The 18,009-nt window shown below is 39.2% G+C and overlaps 2 protein-coding genes across 2 annotated transcripts in view; one reads left to right on the top strand and one right to left on the bottom strand.

Moving 5' to 3' along the window:
* Positions 1-400: 400 nt before the first annotated feature.
* LOC308273153 (ubiquitin carboxyl-terminal hydrolase 54-like) lies at positions 401-3,796 on the top strand (the record flags this gene model as incomplete). The annotated part of the gene is given in 4 exon segments (XM_080710252.1): positions 401-475; positions 477-2,236; positions 2,238-2,733; positions 2,735-3,796. Coding segments are annotated over 4 exon segments (3,393 nt in total).
* Positions 3,797-8,840: 5,044 nt separating this feature from the next.
* Positions 8,841-18,009, bottom strand: part of WRN (WRN RecQ like helicase) — a gene marked incomplete at both ends in the record, with an annotated part of 136,466 nt that continues 127,297 nt past the window's right edge. Inside the window, 2 exons of the mRNA XM_080710251.1 lie at positions 8,841-8,960; positions 13,685-13,896. Coding sequence (XP_080566377.1) covers positions 8,841-8,960; positions 13,685-13,896 — 332 coding nt within the window. The remainder of the gene's footprint in view (positions 8,961-13,684; positions 13,897-18,009) is intronic.

The raw sequence follows: 18,009 nt of genomic DNA, 5'->3' as shown, positions 1-18,009 counted from the left end.
CCTTCCCCAAAACAGGTTTGCCATAAGTAAAGGGAAGTTAATGCCCACTTAAAGTGCAATACTCAATGGTAGGGCTGATTTGGGGAAAGGCAGAAACTAGTAGCTCAGCAACAGCACCACCAACCTGATTTCTTTCTATATCTCTGCTCTGCCCACCTCAGTGTGGGATTCACTAAAGGACAATGCTTCATGGTCCTAAAATAGCTCCAACACTTTCTAAGAGGTATCAGGGAAAGAGAACAGTACTCCACCACTTTGATTAAAAGTTCTAAGATACACTCTGATTGGGACAATTTAGGCCTACCCCCAACCCAATACTGTTGTCCGGGATTGGCTTAGATGAGGTCAAAAGTATTTTTCTCCTAACAGGCTAAGGGATTTTAAAGAGACAGTCAGCAATATGATCCATAATAGATCGTCTCTGTCTTCTCAGACCAATGTAGGCTCTCCCTGTGTGGGGAAGGGAGGAGACCAGCCTGACAAAAAAACCGCCTAAGAACCTGCCTTTACACTCTCATGACTGGGAAATAGAGAGTACCAGCAGTGAGTCAAAATCCAGTTCTTCTAGCAAGTATCCTCCAACATGGAGACCCAAACGAGAGTCTCTGAATATTGACAGTATTTTTAGTAAGGACAAAAGGAAGCATTGTGGCTATACCCAGCTTAGTCCTTTTGCTGAGGATTCGGCTAAAGAATTTACACCAGATGAACCAAACAAGCCACCTGCTTATGACATTAAGACTGTTGGATCAAACCCACAGTGCAAGCCTTGGGGGCCAGTGCGGCCAGGCTCTCATCTTTTAGAGCAGCACCCTCGCCTCATTCAGAGAATGGAATCTGGCTATGAGAGCAGTGAGAGGAACAGCAACAGCCCTGTCAGCCTGGATGCAGCCCTTCCTGAGAGCTCAAATGTATGCAGGGATCCAAGTGCTAAGAAATCAGCTGGGTTAATTCCTTCTTGGCGACATATCCCAAAGTCTCACAGCAACAGCATTCTTGAGGTGGATTCCACAGGATCCATGAGTGGCTGGGCAAAGACTCAGCCCCTCTCAGGTGGGGAGATATTTTCTAAAAGTGAACTGGATGAATTGCAGGAAGAGGTGGCCAAAAGAGCCCAGGAACAGGAACTTCGAAGGAAACAAGAAAAGGAATTAGAGGCTGCTAAAGGGTTTAACCCTCATCCCAGTCGCTTCATGGACTTGGATGAACTGCAGAATCAGGTACTGGCCCTTTCAGGGAGGATTGACGGCTTTGAGAGGTCCCTGCAAGAGGCAAATTCAGTGTTTGAAGAGTCGCTGCATCTGGAACAAAAGGGAGACTGTGCTGCAGCTTTGGCTCTTTGTAATCAAGCTATCTCTAAACTAAGACTTGCCCTGCATGATGCCAGCTCTAGCACGCACAGCAGAGCCCTAGTCGATAAGAAGTTGCAAATCAGTATTCGAAAAGCACGGAGCCTGCAGGATCGCATGCAGCAACAGCAATCATCATCGCAACAGCCGTCGCAGCCCTCAGCCTGCCTCCCGTCACAGGGGGGCACCCTCCCTCAGCCGACAAGTGAACAGCCTATCCCGCTCCAAGTATTGTTAAGCCACGAAGACCAACTGGAACCCTCCACCATTACAGAGTTTGGGACCAGTTCTTCTTTTTTACACTCACCTACTTCCTGCCATGAGTCATACTCATTACTGTTCCCAGAATCACCGTCCCCATCTGCCCCACAGCACAGTTCCCCCAGAAGATCGGCCTCGAAGCTTCTGAGTTCAGTTGAGGTAGACAGCATTGACTGCTCTGCATTCCACAGGCAGAGTTTACCTAAAACACCAGGGGAGACTGAGAATTCTCACCATGATTGCATGCTGTTGGAAGTTCCAGAATGTAAGGCACAAAGCCATAGGGATTTTAACAGTAGCTGTAACAGGTTCCCTCCAAAGGAACAGAAGTTTCAAGAAAAGAGGGTTCCTGCTGATCAGTCCCTGGTGATGCCTTGGTCACATCCAACTGGAAGAGCTGCCTCTGAGAGAGAAGATGCACATGGCCGAAGCTGTGGTCCTTTAAGTTCATCAGCTCAGCCCAACATTTCCTCATATAGGACCTGTCACCCCATAATGCCTGCTGCTTCTTCATCTGTGCTTTACTCTCTTGATCCTGTGCAAAAAACTAACCAATGCCTCCAAGCCCAAAGCCTCCAGACTTCATTGACTTCAAATGTGGAAGGAGGCAGCAAGGAGCCCTATAGGCCAGTTTCCCAGCACAAAGGGTCTTGTCTGCTCTTTGGCAGAACAGTTCCAGAGGATGCAGGGTGCCTCCATGGGGGATACTACAGGTCCCCCGGACAAAAGTTTGCCAGATAGCCTAAGGAAGACCTCTCCTCTTTCTGACTCTAAGCCTCCTTTCCAACAAGGCCAAGGGAAAGGCCAATGTCCTTGGGCAAAACAGCAACCCTCTCTGGATGGCAGGGACAGATTTCCTTCCTGGGAAGAGGCTGCTGACCATCCTTCTCATGCCATCAACGTGGGGCTGCCTAAAGGAGAAACGTCTAGAGGAGGACAGCCCAGGTTGGCAGAACCAGGTATATCCCAAGGGAAGCTGTCCCAGGTGAAAGATGCTAAGCCTAAGGAGCTGGGTAACAGCAGCAACTTGGAGACTCCAGTGCCTTTGGATTCCTGGGTGAATGTCACGAGGCTCTGTGATTCTCAGCTTAAACATGGGATACCTGGGCCTAGATTAAAGTCGCCCCCCCCATGATTCCCATACCTGTGTAAGCTATCCAGAGAGAAACTACATCCTTTTGCATCCACATTGGAACCAAGACACAGAACAGGAGACCTCTGAATTGGAGTCTCTCTACCAGGCTAGTCTTAAGGCTTCCAAAGCTGACTATTCTGGATGGGGACAGCAGGATGTGGCTTTTCATCCACTTAATCAAACAGGCTCTGCAGATGGTATGGGGAGGAGATTGCACTCAGCCCCTGGTCTTGATCTCTCAAAGACCCCAATAGCAGAAATGGAGCATATTCTCCCCGAACACAGCACAGTGACTGCATCTCAGGATTCATCAAACGCAAGGAAAAAGCCTTTGGATACCAGGCACCGTTGTTCCAGCTCCTCTTCCCTCCCCGTCATCCATGACCCTCCTGTGTTTCTCTATGATCCCCAACTCTGCCCTTCCCAACCACAGTTCCTGTCCCCAGACGTCCTGATGCCCAGCATGGCAGAGGAGCCCTATAGAACCCCAGGAACTTCAAGGAGTATCCAGCAGTTTCTGGCTGTGTGTGACAGGGGTGAAACTTCCCAAGGGGCCAGCTACACAGGAAGGACTTTGAACTACCGGAGTCTCCCACATCGTTCCAGAATTGATGCGTCCTGGAGACCCTGGTCAGAGACCAACCAGCACAGTGGGGCTAGCTTCCTAACTACTCCAGTGTACAAGTCTCAGCTAACCCACACTGCCACACTACCAGAAAGAAGCCAGGGCCTTCCAGTTCCTCATGTTAAGTCCTGGAGGAATCTTTTCCATTTACCTTCCGGTCCTCACATCATTAGTCCTGGATCCCCACCACTCAGCAGTCTTTGTTTACCCCTGAGGTCAGCTTGGAATTCGGGTCCTGCTCCAGGGTCTCGAACCCCTGGTTCTCGAAGAGTAGATATGCCCCCAGATGATGACTGGAGGCAAAGCAGTTACACCTCCCAATCTGGACACAGGAGGACAGGAGGAGAGGGGTTTCTATTTGTTCTAACAGATGCCCCTGGGAGAGACCAGAACAGGGCTAGAGTAATGCAGCATAGCAGGTGGTAAGGGTCACCCTTTTCGTTTCCTGGGGCCACTCCTTTCTCACTGAAACTGTAATGTGACAGATTTGGTAACCTGCATCTCTACCACGTTTGTGCTGTTCTTATTTCAACATAATATTGGCAGTTTCTCCCAAGGGTACCAAGAACCTCTTACGAGCCCTAGCTCTTAGGAAGGGAATATTTGAAATTTCAACTTCAATTTCCCTAGCAAAAGGAAGCAGCTGCTGTTTAAGGCTTTATTTGAGCCATTTTAAAGTTAAATCCATTATGATACGCTAGATACTAACTAGTCCTTAGTGTCTCAGTGACATCATTTTATTCTTGTTACTGTTGTGCCCCCACCTCCACTGGAGCCCTCATCCTCTGATTCCCACTATATTTGCAGCTTCTCTTTGTTCTATTACCTGACCGTTTTTCTTCCCCATCTCCTTTCCTTGGAGAGACATGTAGCCCTGTGGTCATGGTCCTGGTTTAACCACCTCATTGGCAGCCCACTTGCCCAGATATCATGGCCTGCCATCCTCCCCTGTGCCCCAGACCTTAGGCCTAGAATGCAGATCTGCCAACATAACATTTGCCCCGCTGAACGGATGGAGTCAGGCACACTAACACACCCTCTTGTCCTCAGCAGCAGAGCCATTACTGCCATGTGCTCAGTCGCAATTGTAAACCCTCAGAGTCAGCTGAACTATTTTAGGGCCAAACATACTGTTTTTGTAAAGTATTTTTCATTAATAAATCTCTGAGATAGTTCTATTTAAAAAAAAGTATTTTTCTCACATTCAGGTTGGAATTATCCTCCTTAGAACTAACCCCAAAAGAAATCAAGAACCCCAAGAAGTGGGAAGAGAGAATTTATACTGAGAAGGTATAGTTTACTACATATGAAAAACAAACGAACAAATACACCTCTTTTTCTGTCTAGGTATTTAGCATAAGATTACACCATATTTCATTTCAAAAATGTTCAAAGCACTGCTGTTTAAAAGAGCATAAAATGTCAGTTAAATAATTCACTGTATACCCATATGATAATAGCAGCAGTTTTCAACCTCTTAGGTTGCAGGACTCCTTTATGCTCTTAAAATTTAATGAGGACACCAAGTGATGTGTGCACACATGAATGCATCAGTTTGAATCTCACTATGATGTATAGTTACAATGAACCAATAAAACTGTTAAAATTTTTTATTGAGGATCTTAAGCAGTTCTGGTTAATGTGGACTAAATCTATCACTGTTTACCCTTTTAGAAACTGAAGCTAAGAATTTTTGGGGGGAGGGTATGGGGATGGAGCCCAGGGGCATTTGACCGCCAAGCTATACTCCCTGCCCTATTTTTTATTCTTTCTTTTGGAACAGTATCGTCCCCCAAGACTCCGACCCGCAGGGGCTTAGAGAACGACACAGACACCTTTTCAGCTGAAATATGAATTCTTCTTTAATGGATCCTTAACATGTCTCTTAATATGTCTCTTCTCTCTCTAATATGTCTGACAATGCGTACACAATATATATCAGCATCATAATCCCTCCTTCTATTCCCTACCAACCCCAAGCTTCCACAGCTAGGGCATGCACACTTCTGACTTTCTCATAGGCAGGCTGGTGGTAGGCGTCACTGATCATTCTGCAGGCACGTAGCATGGCACACTGCGCATGCTCAAGGAGACGTCCATCTTGTGAGTCTCATGACTTGGCTGCAAGCCTAGGCGCCATCTTGAATCCACGCTGGCAACAAGCCTGGGTGCCATCTCGGTCCAGCCGAGTGGGCCCCGACAGAACAGGGTCTCACTAAGCTGTGGAGGGCCTCACTAAGTAGCTGAGGCTGTCCGCGAACTGCGATCCTCCAGTCTCAGCCTCCTGAATGCTGGGATTAAAAGCATGTGCCACACCCAGCTAATAAATATTTTAGTGTTTATTAATTTGTTTAAAATAATAGTAGTAAACCTATTACATGTTAGCATAAATACTATTTTAAAAATAATATTTTCAATGTTTTCTCTAATATGTCCAAGCTAGGGAGTAGTGGTAATACCAGAGGGATTCCAGATGATGGAGGGGAAATCTCAGCAAAACTTGAATGGAAGGATAGGAGAGGAAGAAAGCTGAGGTTGTTCAATGGAGGAGCTACATACGAATATGTGTAATAGCATAAATACAACATGATTAACCTGGACACTCTCTATTGGGAGGGGGAAGGGAAATGGAGAGGGAAGGGCATGAAGCACGATAAATGTACACCACTCTCAATATGTTCCAGTTATAAAAAATAAAAATTAAAAAAATTTTTCAGAAAATAGTGACAAAAATGGCATTGTTTCACTTTTATAAATTCCTTTATCATCAGCTTAACAGAAGTGGCTGGATTCTCAGATCTCTTGCATTCAATGTATTTTGACAGGCTGTTTTGGTTGAAGTTTATGAAGAAAATTTAACTTCACATGGGTATGTAGTTGGAAAAGTATTTTAATAGACTTTTTAGATAATGACAGTCTTTGAAATTATAACAAAATTGGTAAGTGGTAGCTTCTTCAAAGATTAGTGCAGTGTGTAATCTATACCCATACTAAATACATTCTCTGCTACATTAAATTCACTGGTCCATCTTCTACTTCTAACATATATTTTATCCATGCACATTTGTATAACATCATGTAGTAGTCTTCCAGAATATAAGGATTCACTGAGTTACACAGATCATCTAAAAGGAAAGTCTTTATATAGTATCAAGAAAATGCATTTGATAAATTATTATTCAACTCAGAAAAGTCTTTAAGTTAAAAGAAAACTGGCAAGTTCTGGGTGAAGAACACATATTTTCCAAAGTTATCAATTCTTTTAGAAATTTTAAATTTTATCACTGGCAACAAATCCTTGTTTTTCTTGAAACTAGAGGCTGGTTTCATTCACCCTTGAAAAGATGTCTGCCAAGTAGCCAAGTTTAAATAATCAAACACAGTTTCCTGTCAGTCTTTTTTATTTTTTCCCCGTAAAATGGTATTCTATGAAAAAAGTATCCAATTCAATTCACAACTCAATCAAGTGAGTGCTTTTTCTGGAGATGACCATCAAACTTTGGCACACAATGGAAGTGCTTTATGTGTCCTTGCTACTTCATCACACAACACTGATGTGTAAAAGCATGGGAATGCAGAGGAAACAACTAGAGAACAATTTTTGAAATCTTTAATAAAAGCTATCTCCTGTAACAGGATGTTGGAAATGAGAATATGAGACTTTTACATTTTAAGTATAGTTTGAATGTTTGATAGTTAAAATCCATTCATGGATTATTTGTGTAACAAACTAAGAAAACAAGTGAATATGAGACGGTCTGTCAGGGTACACAACAAGGCATTAACTGTGATTGTCTACTGGTGGAACTATGGATGACTTTTTCTCTCTTCTACTTCTTTGGATTTCCTAGTTCTTCTATAATAATCATGTATTTCTTTTTTATTAATAAGTTATTTTTAGAGCAGGGCGTGGTGACATGCGCTTGTAATCCCAGCATTTGGGAGACTGAGACAGGAGGATCGTGGTTTGTGGACAGACTCAGCTACTTATTGAGGCCCTTTGCAACTCAGTGAGACCCTGTTTCAAAATAAAGAATAAAAAATAGGGTTGTAGCATGGAGCTCCTGGGTTCCATTCCCAGTAACACACACACACACACACACACACACACACAAAAAAAAAAAAAAAAAAAAAAAAGCTATTTTTACCTACAAAAAACTAATCAGCAGGAGTGGTGGTGCACATCTGTAATCCCAGCTACTATGAAGACTAAGGCAAGAGGAATGTGCACATTCAAAGCCAGCAACATAGTGAGACCTTATTTCAAAATCAAAAATACAAAGGACTGCTGGGTTCCAATCTCCAGTAGCAAAAAAATTAAAAAGAATAATAAAAAAAATCAACAATAAGTGTCAATTAAACATTCTGAAATGTATAAACTCTATAATAAATGGCTTAGTTATATAACTATGATTAACCCAACTCTGTATTGGTATGAGCTTGAGATATTTACTTGTGCAGTATAAGAGATATATGAATCAAATACTTGACATCCTCAAATAATAAAAGTATTTAAAAATCCAGCGTTGTAGTGTATGCCTGTATTTCCCAGTACTTGGAAGACTGACATAGATTGGAGGACAGCTTTAGCAATATAGCAAGATTCCTAACAGCCTAGTGAAACCCTGTTTCCAAATTAAAAAAATAAAAAATAAAAAGGGCTAAGGGTATAGCTAAGAGATAGAATGTTCCCTGGATTCAATCCCAGTATCTTCCTCACAAAAGTACTTAGAGTAATTAAGTAAAGAAAAGTTAAAAATATATATCTTTACAATATTCAGCATGAAGGTTAAAAATATATATCTTTACAACATTCAGCATGAAGGACATTGTTTTATTATTTGAAAAATAAGAAAAATACTGTAGGAAATACAAAATGCATAAATGCCTACTGCAACTGGAATCTTTCTCCCCCCCATATGGAACCCCAAATGTTCCTTCTTCACTGATATCAACTAATACTGTCTAAAAATGCACATAAAATCTTCTTCAAAAGATAGTAAAGATAATTTGTAAAAATAACTATGCTTTCTTACATTTACAAAACAGAATTTGGGGAATATAAAAATATTTTATATCACAATCACTACACAATTACTAATCTGTAATCTATATCAAATGACTACACATTACATTTTTCAAATATATTATTATAACAAAGAAATTAGCAAATAAGGCAGTAACATATTCTGAAAGCAAGCTTAAAATCTAATTCAATATTATTTTATTTTATGACTTTATATTATTTTATTTATGATGGGTCATTTCTCAGATGACCCAAATACTTTTTGAACAGTAGAAGGTTGATTTAGTTGCTAGTTGCTAGTTCTTCAAGAGAGTTGAGTTTGACTTTGGGATTAGAATAATTTTTAAGATAAAATCTTACTTTTCACACTTCTCAGACATGAAATATAACTCTTCTTTTATAATATATAATAAAACACACAAAATCGTTCTGGTAATTGCCAAGTTAACCAAAGAGGCCTTCCTTTTTTGTTTTGGCTATTGATTTCTTGCTGGTAGAAACTAAGGTATCATTTTCTTTGGCAAACCACTCAGGCAGTTTTCTCTTTGAGGTTTCAGATGAAGTCTACAGCAAAGAGAAAGAAAAAAATAATTTTTACTACTGAAAGTATCTATCAGTTGCAAAAAAAAACAACAGGTTTCTGGACATATACACCCACTTTTTCTTCCCATTACAACTGCAAAAGGGACATCTACAGAGTTTATTTCTGGATAAAAATATTAATAGATAAAAGAGAGAAAAGCTGGACATGGTGGTATACACTTGTAACCCCAGTACTTGGGAGGCTGAGACAGAAGGATCACGGGTTCACCGCCAGCCTCGGCTACTTAAGTGAGACCCTCCACATCTTAGTGAGACCTGTTTCAAAATAAAGAAGAAAAAATGGGGCTAGAGGTGTAGCTTAATTAAGTAAATAATTAATTAATTAATCAATATAAAAGAGAAAAGAAACCACTATTTCATTTCTTTAGACAATTACTTGCCATCTCATTATCTATTCTTAGACACTTAAGTCTAGAGACTCATTTGCTAAGTAAAAATTTGGACATTATTTCAGATCTATGTCTCATGGTATATTTGATTTGGGTTGATCAAAATGGCGAATTCAACTTTCTAAAGAAGGTGTACAAGCCGGGCGTTGTGGCACACGCTTGTAATCCCTGCACTTGGGAGGCTGAAACAGGAGGATCGCACAGATTCAAAGCCAGCCTCAGCTACTTAGTGAGGCTCTCAGCAACTTAGTGAGACCCTGTTTCCAGATAAAGTATAAAAAATAGGCCTGGGAGTGTAGCTAGAGGTAGAAAGCCTCTGGGTTCTACCCCCAGTACCACAAAAAAATAAAAAAGAAAACGAAGGCATACACAGGTGCATGCACATGCACACATAACACAAATCTTTATTAGGCATGTGAAAAAGAATATAACTTTTAATGTCTACAATGGAAGATAAAGTAGAAGAGTGGTCCAGTCACTATCAGCACCTTGCAGAGCAGCCAAAACAGAGCAGATACTAAAAAAAATTACTGAATAAATGGGGGAGGGGGGCTTCCTTATTTAACAGACTCCTTTGACAGTGTTCTGACAACTATAGATCCATTTTCCAGGAAAATAAAAGTGTACACGTCTTTGAGCCACTGGCTAAACATCTCCGACAAATAAATTTAAAAACATAAACACTGGCCGGGCGTGGTGGCGCATGCTTGTAATTCCCGCGCTTGGGAAGCAGAGACAGGAGGATCGCGCAGGTTTGAAGCCAGCCGCGCGCACGCTGGCTTAGGAGACCCTGTTTCCAAATAAAAAATATAAAAATAGGTCTGGGAGTGTAGCCTGGAGGTAGAAGGGCTTCCAGGAACCCCAGTACCACCACCAAAAAAAAAAAAAGAATGTTAATTCTCAACATATTATCAAGTGATTGCTATGTTTTATTCTGTTTTCTATGTTTAAGAAAGGTTTCAAAATATTTAAGGATAAGAAGTAAAGCAAAAGACCCTTGCATAAGACTATAAATAACTATTTATTTATTTATTTAGTTAGTTATTTATTTAGTTATTATTTATTTATTTTGTGGTACTGGGGATGGAACCCAGGGGCATTCTGCCTTGAAACTACACCCCTAGTCCTATTTTTTTATTCTTTATTTTGAAACAGGGTCTCACTGAATTGCAAAGGGCCTAAGTAGCTGAGGCTGTCTACAAACCCGGATCCTCCTCTCTCAGCCTCACAAATTTACGAGCCTGTGCCACCACGCCCGGCCCAAAACTTTACATTTAAAAAAGCTGTATGCCAGGCCTGGTGGTAGTCCTGAGAAATCCCAGGACGTGGCTGAAACAGGAGGATCTCAGGTCTAAGGATAGTCTCAGCAACCTAATGAGACCCTGTTTCAAAACAAAAAATAAAAAGGGCTGGAGATATAACTCAGAGGCAGAATGTCCCTGGGTTCAATTCCCAGTACCACAAACAAAACAAACAAAAAACTCTATCAAGCTGGGCGTGTTGGCGCAGGCTTGAAATCCCCATGCTTGGGAGGCAGAGACAGGAGGGTCACGGAGGTTCAAGGCCAACTGCGCTGGCTTAAGAGAGCCTGTTTCAAAAAAAAAAAAAATATATATATATATATATATATATATGTATGTATGTGAGTGTAGCCCAGAGGTCAAAGGGCTTCCAGGAACCCCAGTACCACCAAAAAAAAAAAAAAAAAAAAAAAAAGCTATCAAAACCAGGAGAGGTGGGTCATGCCTGTAATCTCAGCTACTGGGGAGGCTGAAGAAGGATTATAAATTCAATGTCAGCCTGGACAATATAGTGAGACATTATCTCAAGATAAAAATTAAAAAGGACTAGAGGTGCTGGGGGGTATAGCTCAGTGGTAGAACACCTGTGGGTTCAATTTCCAGTACTGTAAGAAAGAAAATAGAAAAAGCCAAAGAGTAAAACTGAATACGCATCTAAATAATAATAGAGGAAAACCCCCTAAGTTTTGTTGTAGCCTAATACCATGTAATAAGCATGGACTTTAAAACCAGACAGAACCAAGTTTAAATTCCAAATGAGCCACTTGTTAAATATATGCCCTTATTAGCAAAGCCAAAAACTTTATTTAAACTCTAATTTCATATATATATAATAGTATAAAACATCAACAAATTATCTGGAGTTAAATGAAAATGGAAGATAAAGTAGAAGAGTGGTCCAGTCACTATCAGCACCTTGCAGAGCAGCCAAAACAGAGCAGATACTAAAAAAAATTACTGAATAAATGGGGGAGGGGGGCTTCCTTATTTAACAGACTCCTTTGACAGTGTTCTGACAACTATAGATCCATTTTCTGTCAAAATATCAAAACACATTCTGATTTGTTCTAAGCCCTCCCTCATTTGTGGCAAATCTAAAGTTTTTTATTCTCTATATTTCTATAGCATGACAATGATCATGTAATTATTTTAGCAAATAATCTTACTTCATGAGAAAAGGGGGTATTAACACTGATCATGTCTTGAGTCTCAAAAATAAGTATCTGAAGAGACCTTTAATTATGAGGTCTAAGTCACTTAATAAAAACATTGCCGTCCAGTGTTTATTTCCTTCATCAGTGGAGTACCAAAATTTTCAGCAGTCATAACAAAAGTTATGGGGCTATTTACCTCTTTTTCATACTCCAAATTCAATTACTTGCTATTACCATTAAGTTAGAAAGAGAAAGCATTAACTCATTTGATGAAAGCATTAACTAATTTGATTATACATGCATATATACATACACAAATAGAGAAACTGATTATATTCACATTTAATTTCATCTATAACTAACAAAAGTCTAAACATCAGTTATCAAACCTGATTTATTTATCATGAAAACTATTTTTATAAATCAATTTTACCTGTGAATGAAAAGCTGAAAATAAATGTTCTGTTTCTGGGTCACTAGATCGCTGACTCTGAGAAATTACTCTTAGTGAATCTGTATCATCTTTGTTCTTCAGTAAAAAAGTACTAGGATGTGTTCCATCAATCTGCAAAATTTTTTAGAAGACAAAAAATCATGCCATAAACTATTTTCTTGAGTCAAAAAAAAATCCTCCACAAAACATATGCTTAAAAAGTGAGAGCTTAAAAGAAAATTCACATTATTCTAAAGTACTGTATTTTATATAATAAAATACTATATTCATTTTATAATACTTTATAATAAAGAACTTTATTTAATAATTTTAATAATATTACCTATAAGGCATTGTATGTATATATTAAAAGTTTGTAAATAACATTGCATACTTTCAGTGGCAAGGCAGGAAATATCATACTCTCTCTCTCTTATACAACCAGAAAAAATGAGAAGAAAAAAAAGTGACAAAGGAGGAGAAGGTACTGAGAAGATGCAAGCAGCAGCGTAGTCTTTAAAATGAAACCAAGATTAGAGATTCTTCAGGATACAGACATCATGAGCATATCTGTATGGAGAAAAAGCAGCAGCAAGCAGTGAGGTGTCTACAAAAAGGGGAGCCCAAAATACCACACAGTGATACCCTGGAAAGTATGGAAGAGCCACTGAGAATAGCATCTGAAAATGAGGGCTTCCTTCTAACCCAACAGCATGTGAGTATAAAGGAATACCCTGGTGTCTGAATAGCCACAGTAGCTGGCTCTGATGAACCCTAGGACCAGTCAAGGATTCCTTCCAGGAGAAAAAAACTGCCAGAATAAAATAAAAATCAAGCAGGCCACCTGCGCATGGAGGTGCACATTTGTAATCCCCACGCATGGGAGGTGGAGACAGGAGGATCACGCAGGTTCGAAGCCAGCCTCACTGGCTTAAGAGACCCTGTTTCCAAATTTTAAAAAATATATAAAATAGGCGAGGGAGTGTAGCCCAGAGATAGAAGGGTTTCCAGGAACCTCAGTACCACCAAAAAATAATAATAATAATAAAATTTTGGTCTGGGGGTGTAGCGCGCGCGCACATACACACACACACACACACACACACACACACACACACACAAAGAGTAAATAAATAAATATAAAAAATAATTTACAAGCTATAAAGTCAACATTTTAAAGGCTAACATTATAAAGGCTAACATTTCTTCTATACAATGAATTAAATGACCTGTCTTTTTACAAAATGTTTTTCTCAGAATCTGTTATGAAAACCAAATGAAATATAACTCACAGAAAAAGTAGTTTTATATCAGAATTTATAACAATTAAAAAATACAGCATTCTAGGACTAGAAGGTGCAAATGGAACAAACTGACACATTGTAAGAATTCTGCATATAATTAACGCCTTGGTATTAGCACCTACTTCTTTGCTTCTCTTAGAACTTGAACAGCTCTCTTCAGGGTCGGGAAAACATCTCTTTTTGTTGAAATCACATGAAGGCTGGTATAGCAGTCTGCTGTTGAGATCATTTTCAAGCATCTCAATTACCATGTGAATAAGGTACGTGTCAATGTTTTCTGGAACTAACATCCTAATTAGTTTAATTTTATTCATATCTGTAAAAGATGGAACAAACAATTTAAAACAAATCATGTGAAATATTTTAGAAAACCATAAGCTGGGTAGAGTAAAATATTTTGTAGGAAGGAAGCTTGCAAAAGAAAAATTTCTTCCTTCAAATGCTGATAGTCCTACAATGTGGCAAAGGAGCAGAACATATCCCCCTCACTCCTGTATCATCTTAACAGCAGCGCTACTAACACTGTATAAATGATGCTTCTGTACAAATGTCTTTTGTAGACTGTCCTGAGAATCAAAACAACTATTTAGAGAATTGTTTCTAAAGGAAACTGTGTTTCAAATTGCAAATATCCACTACAAATCAATTTTTCTTAAAACTAATTTATTCTTAAAATAGGAGCTAGCTGGGCATGGTGGCACACACTTGTAATACCAGTTCTTGGGAGGCAGAAACAGGAGGATCCCAGGTTCACTGTCAGTCTCAGCATAAAGTATAAAAATTAGGGCTGGAGGTGCAGCTCAGAGACAGAATGCCCCTGGGATCAATCCCCAGTACAAAATACTTATAAATAAGACTCTAACAATTAAAGTATACTTTCAATGGATATTGTACCATAACGACACATTATTTTTACTTATTCTTAACTTTCACTTTGCATTATAATTACACAACATAGTGAGATTCAAAGTGATACAAACATACAAACTCACAGTACTTGGTGCATTTTCTTCCCCATCCCACTCCCTCTCCCTCATCATGTGTTAGTGAGATTGGTAGTGATACCTTAATATTATGGGCATAGAATTATTTGAATTGTTTCCTTCATCATGCCTCCTTCCCCCCACCAACTTCTCCTAATACCCTTCTACCATCCTATTGTTTCCCCGCTTCATCTATTTCAGGTCTCTTTTGTTTCCTATTTTTTCTGTAGCTTCTACATATGAAGCTTCTACATATGACCTTTGGCATTCTGAGACTGGCTAATCTCAGCATTATATTCTCTAATTTCACCTATTTTCCTGCAAATGAGAGATAATTTTGTTCTTGTTTATGGCTGAGTAGAATTCCACCATATGGATATACTACATTCTTTTCATCCACTCATCATCTATTGATGGACATCTATGTTGGTCCCATAATTTAGCTACTGTAAATTATGAAGAAATAAAGATGGATATGCATTTATCACAGTATTATCCTAACTTTAATCGTTTTGTTAGTGCATTGTAATCATGTGTCTTTATGAAGTTCAGGGTGGTAGAAGCACACAAGCATAGAGCACTTATTTAGCCCTCCTCATTTCCACCCTATTCCTTCTCTCCCTCCTTCCCATGCTCAGCACAGTGATTGACTCTGTAAGTTTGTGTACGTATATCATGTCCATTGAAGTGTTTCCCTCTCCCCCGCTTCAATCTCTTTCAGTTCAATGCCTTCTTCACTTATCTAAGGTTTCCCCTCCTTTGTCTGGAGCCCCTTCTATGTCCCTTTTTCTCCCTAGTTTCCACATGTTAGGGAGAACATCCAACTTTTCATTTTTGTGACCAACTAATCTCTTAGTATAATGTTCTCCAGTCCCATCTTTAATTCTTTTGAAAAGATTCCAAGGAGTGGTACAGCTGGGTCATATGGTGGTTTCTTTCCTAGTCTTTTGAGGAACCTCCATTAGTATTCTCCATAGTGGTTGGATTAATTTACAATCCTATCAACAGTCTATAGGAGTCTCTGTTTCCCTGCATCCTCACCAGCACTTATTGTCTGTACTCTTGATGACAGCCAATCTAATTTGAGTTAGTGGAGTCTCAGCATAGTTTTGATGTGCATTTTCCTGATTGTTAATAATGGTGAAATTTTTTTCATTTATTTATTGTCCAATTGTATTTCTTCTTTTGAGAAGTATCTCTTCAGTTTAGTTGCCCGTGTTTTGATTAGGTCTCTTGCTTTGTTTGGTGTTTTCTGAGTTCTTTATATATTTTAGTCCTCTATCAGAGAAATACTTGGCAAAGATTTTCTCCCATTCTGTACGCGCTCACTTCAGACTCATTGATTGCAACCTTTGCTGAATAGCAGGCTTTTTAATTTTTAAAATCTTACTAATTCTCAGTTTTATTTCCTGAGTTTTTGGAGTCTTACTGAAGAAGTCTTGACCAGTGCAGTGGGACAGAATAAAAGACAGAAGAACAAATCCTCACACTTACAGTCAGTTGATTTTTTTTTTTTTTTTTTTTTTTTTTGTAGTGGGAGAGGAACCCAGAGGCTTTCTATCTCCAGGCTACACTCCCAGACCTATTTTATATTTTACTTGGAAACAGGGTCTCACTAAGTTGCTTAGAGCCTCACTAAGTAGCTGAGGCTGGCTTCGAACCTGCACGATCCTCCTGTCTCAGCCTCCCAAGCGCAGGGATTACAAGCATGTGCCACCACGCCAGGCTAGTTGATTTTTAAAAAAGAAGCTAAGATCAGATGCTGGATAAAAGATAGCCTTTTCAACAAATGGCGCTTGGAAAACTGAATATTCATATGAAGAAGAATAAAATTAGCCCCTTACCTCTCACCCTGTGCAAAAGTCAACTCAATATGGATCAAAGACACAGAAACTGGACCAGAAAGTGAAGTGTAATTATTAGAGAGAGAGAGAAAAAAAAAAAAAAAAAAAAAAAAAACAGGAACAACTCTCTAACATAATTGCCCTGGTAGAGAATTCCTCAATAAGGTCCCTCCCTCCAAAGCTCAGGACATGAATTATTTAAAATGCTTATTAAGTAGATGAGCTTTAGCTGGGAGTGGTGGCGTGCTCTTGTAATCCCAGCGCTTGGGAGGCTGAGACAGGAGGATTGCACAGGTTCAAAGCCAGCCTCAGCAACTTAGTGAGGCTCTCAGCAACTTAGTGAGACCCTGTTTCCAAATAAAGTATAAAATAGGTCTGGGAATATAGCCTGGAGGTAAAAAAGCCCTGGGTTCCACCCCCAATACCATTAAAAAAAAAAAAAGTAGATGAGCTTTCTGGGGGAAAAAATCTTATTTTCTAAATCAATAAACTTTTAATTTTTGTAACCCAACAGAACTAATTCAGATTGGGCCAGTCTCTTCACAATTCCTACAAATCATGTAGCAATCTCCTACATACAAACCACTTATTTAAGTTCCATGCACTTCTTCCAACATCATACTCCAGCAATACCACTTCTAGGTATCTACCCAAAAGAAAGAAAACGAAACTACCAAACTAATGCATACATATGTATGTTCATAGTTGCACAATTCACCACTGCCAAACTATGGAACCAGCCAAGATGTCCATCAACAGATGAATGTCGTAAAAAACTGTGGGATATGTACACAATGAAATTTTACTCAGCCATAAAGAAAAACACAATTACATCATTTACAGGGAAATGGATGGAACTGGAGGACATTATGCTAAGTGAGATTACTCAGGCACACAAAAGAAGAAATCAAATGATTTCCCTAATATGCGAACGCTAGGGAGAAATGGGTAACTGGAGGAACTCTAGATGAAGAAGGAAATCCTATAGAAGAGCAAATAAGGTGACCTAACTGAGGGGATGGGAGGGGGGAAGAAGGAAACTCTCTAAAGCAGATAATGTACTTAAACATATCAAAATCAAATCACTAAGCCAAGCATGGGAAGGGTAGGGATTGGGTTAAGGGCTAATTGGGTGATGTGTGCATGTATGTCTCCACAAGTCAAGTCTTTTATCCCATTAAGATGTATGACTACAATGCACCAATAAAAAAATACAAAAAAAAAAAAAACCCTTCTAAGTATTTTGGAACAATCTGACTAGGCCATTCTACTTTTTTCAATTGTAAATTTTATGAAAGCTAACTATGTATTCATCTTTAGCATCAAAAGATACGTTACAAATGTAAAATACATGCTTTTAAAGGCATATTAGAGAAAATGTCTTGTTAGTAACTTTTACATTGTCTAAATATTGAAATGACAATTTTTTAGTATGCTGAGCTAATTAAGTTATTAAAATTAATTGTATCTGTTTTGTTTTTTTAAATGTTGTTACCAAAAAATTTTGAATTGCATATGTGGCTCACATATTTCTATTAAATAATGCAACATTAAAAAACCACATAAATTTACCCACAATCTAGCCAAGGGTGGTGGTACATG

The sequence above is a fragment of the Muscardinus avellanarius genome (genome assembly GCF_963383645.1).
Source record: "Muscardinus avellanarius genome assembly, chromosome: 14".
In the NCBI taxonomy this organism is placed as follows: domain Eukaryota; kingdom Metazoa; phylum Chordata; class Mammalia; order Rodentia; family Gliridae; genus Muscardinus; species Muscardinus avellanarius.
The sequence above is the reverse complement of the archived record's forward strand: the minus strand, read 5'-3'. Positions and strand labels throughout refer to the sequence as shown.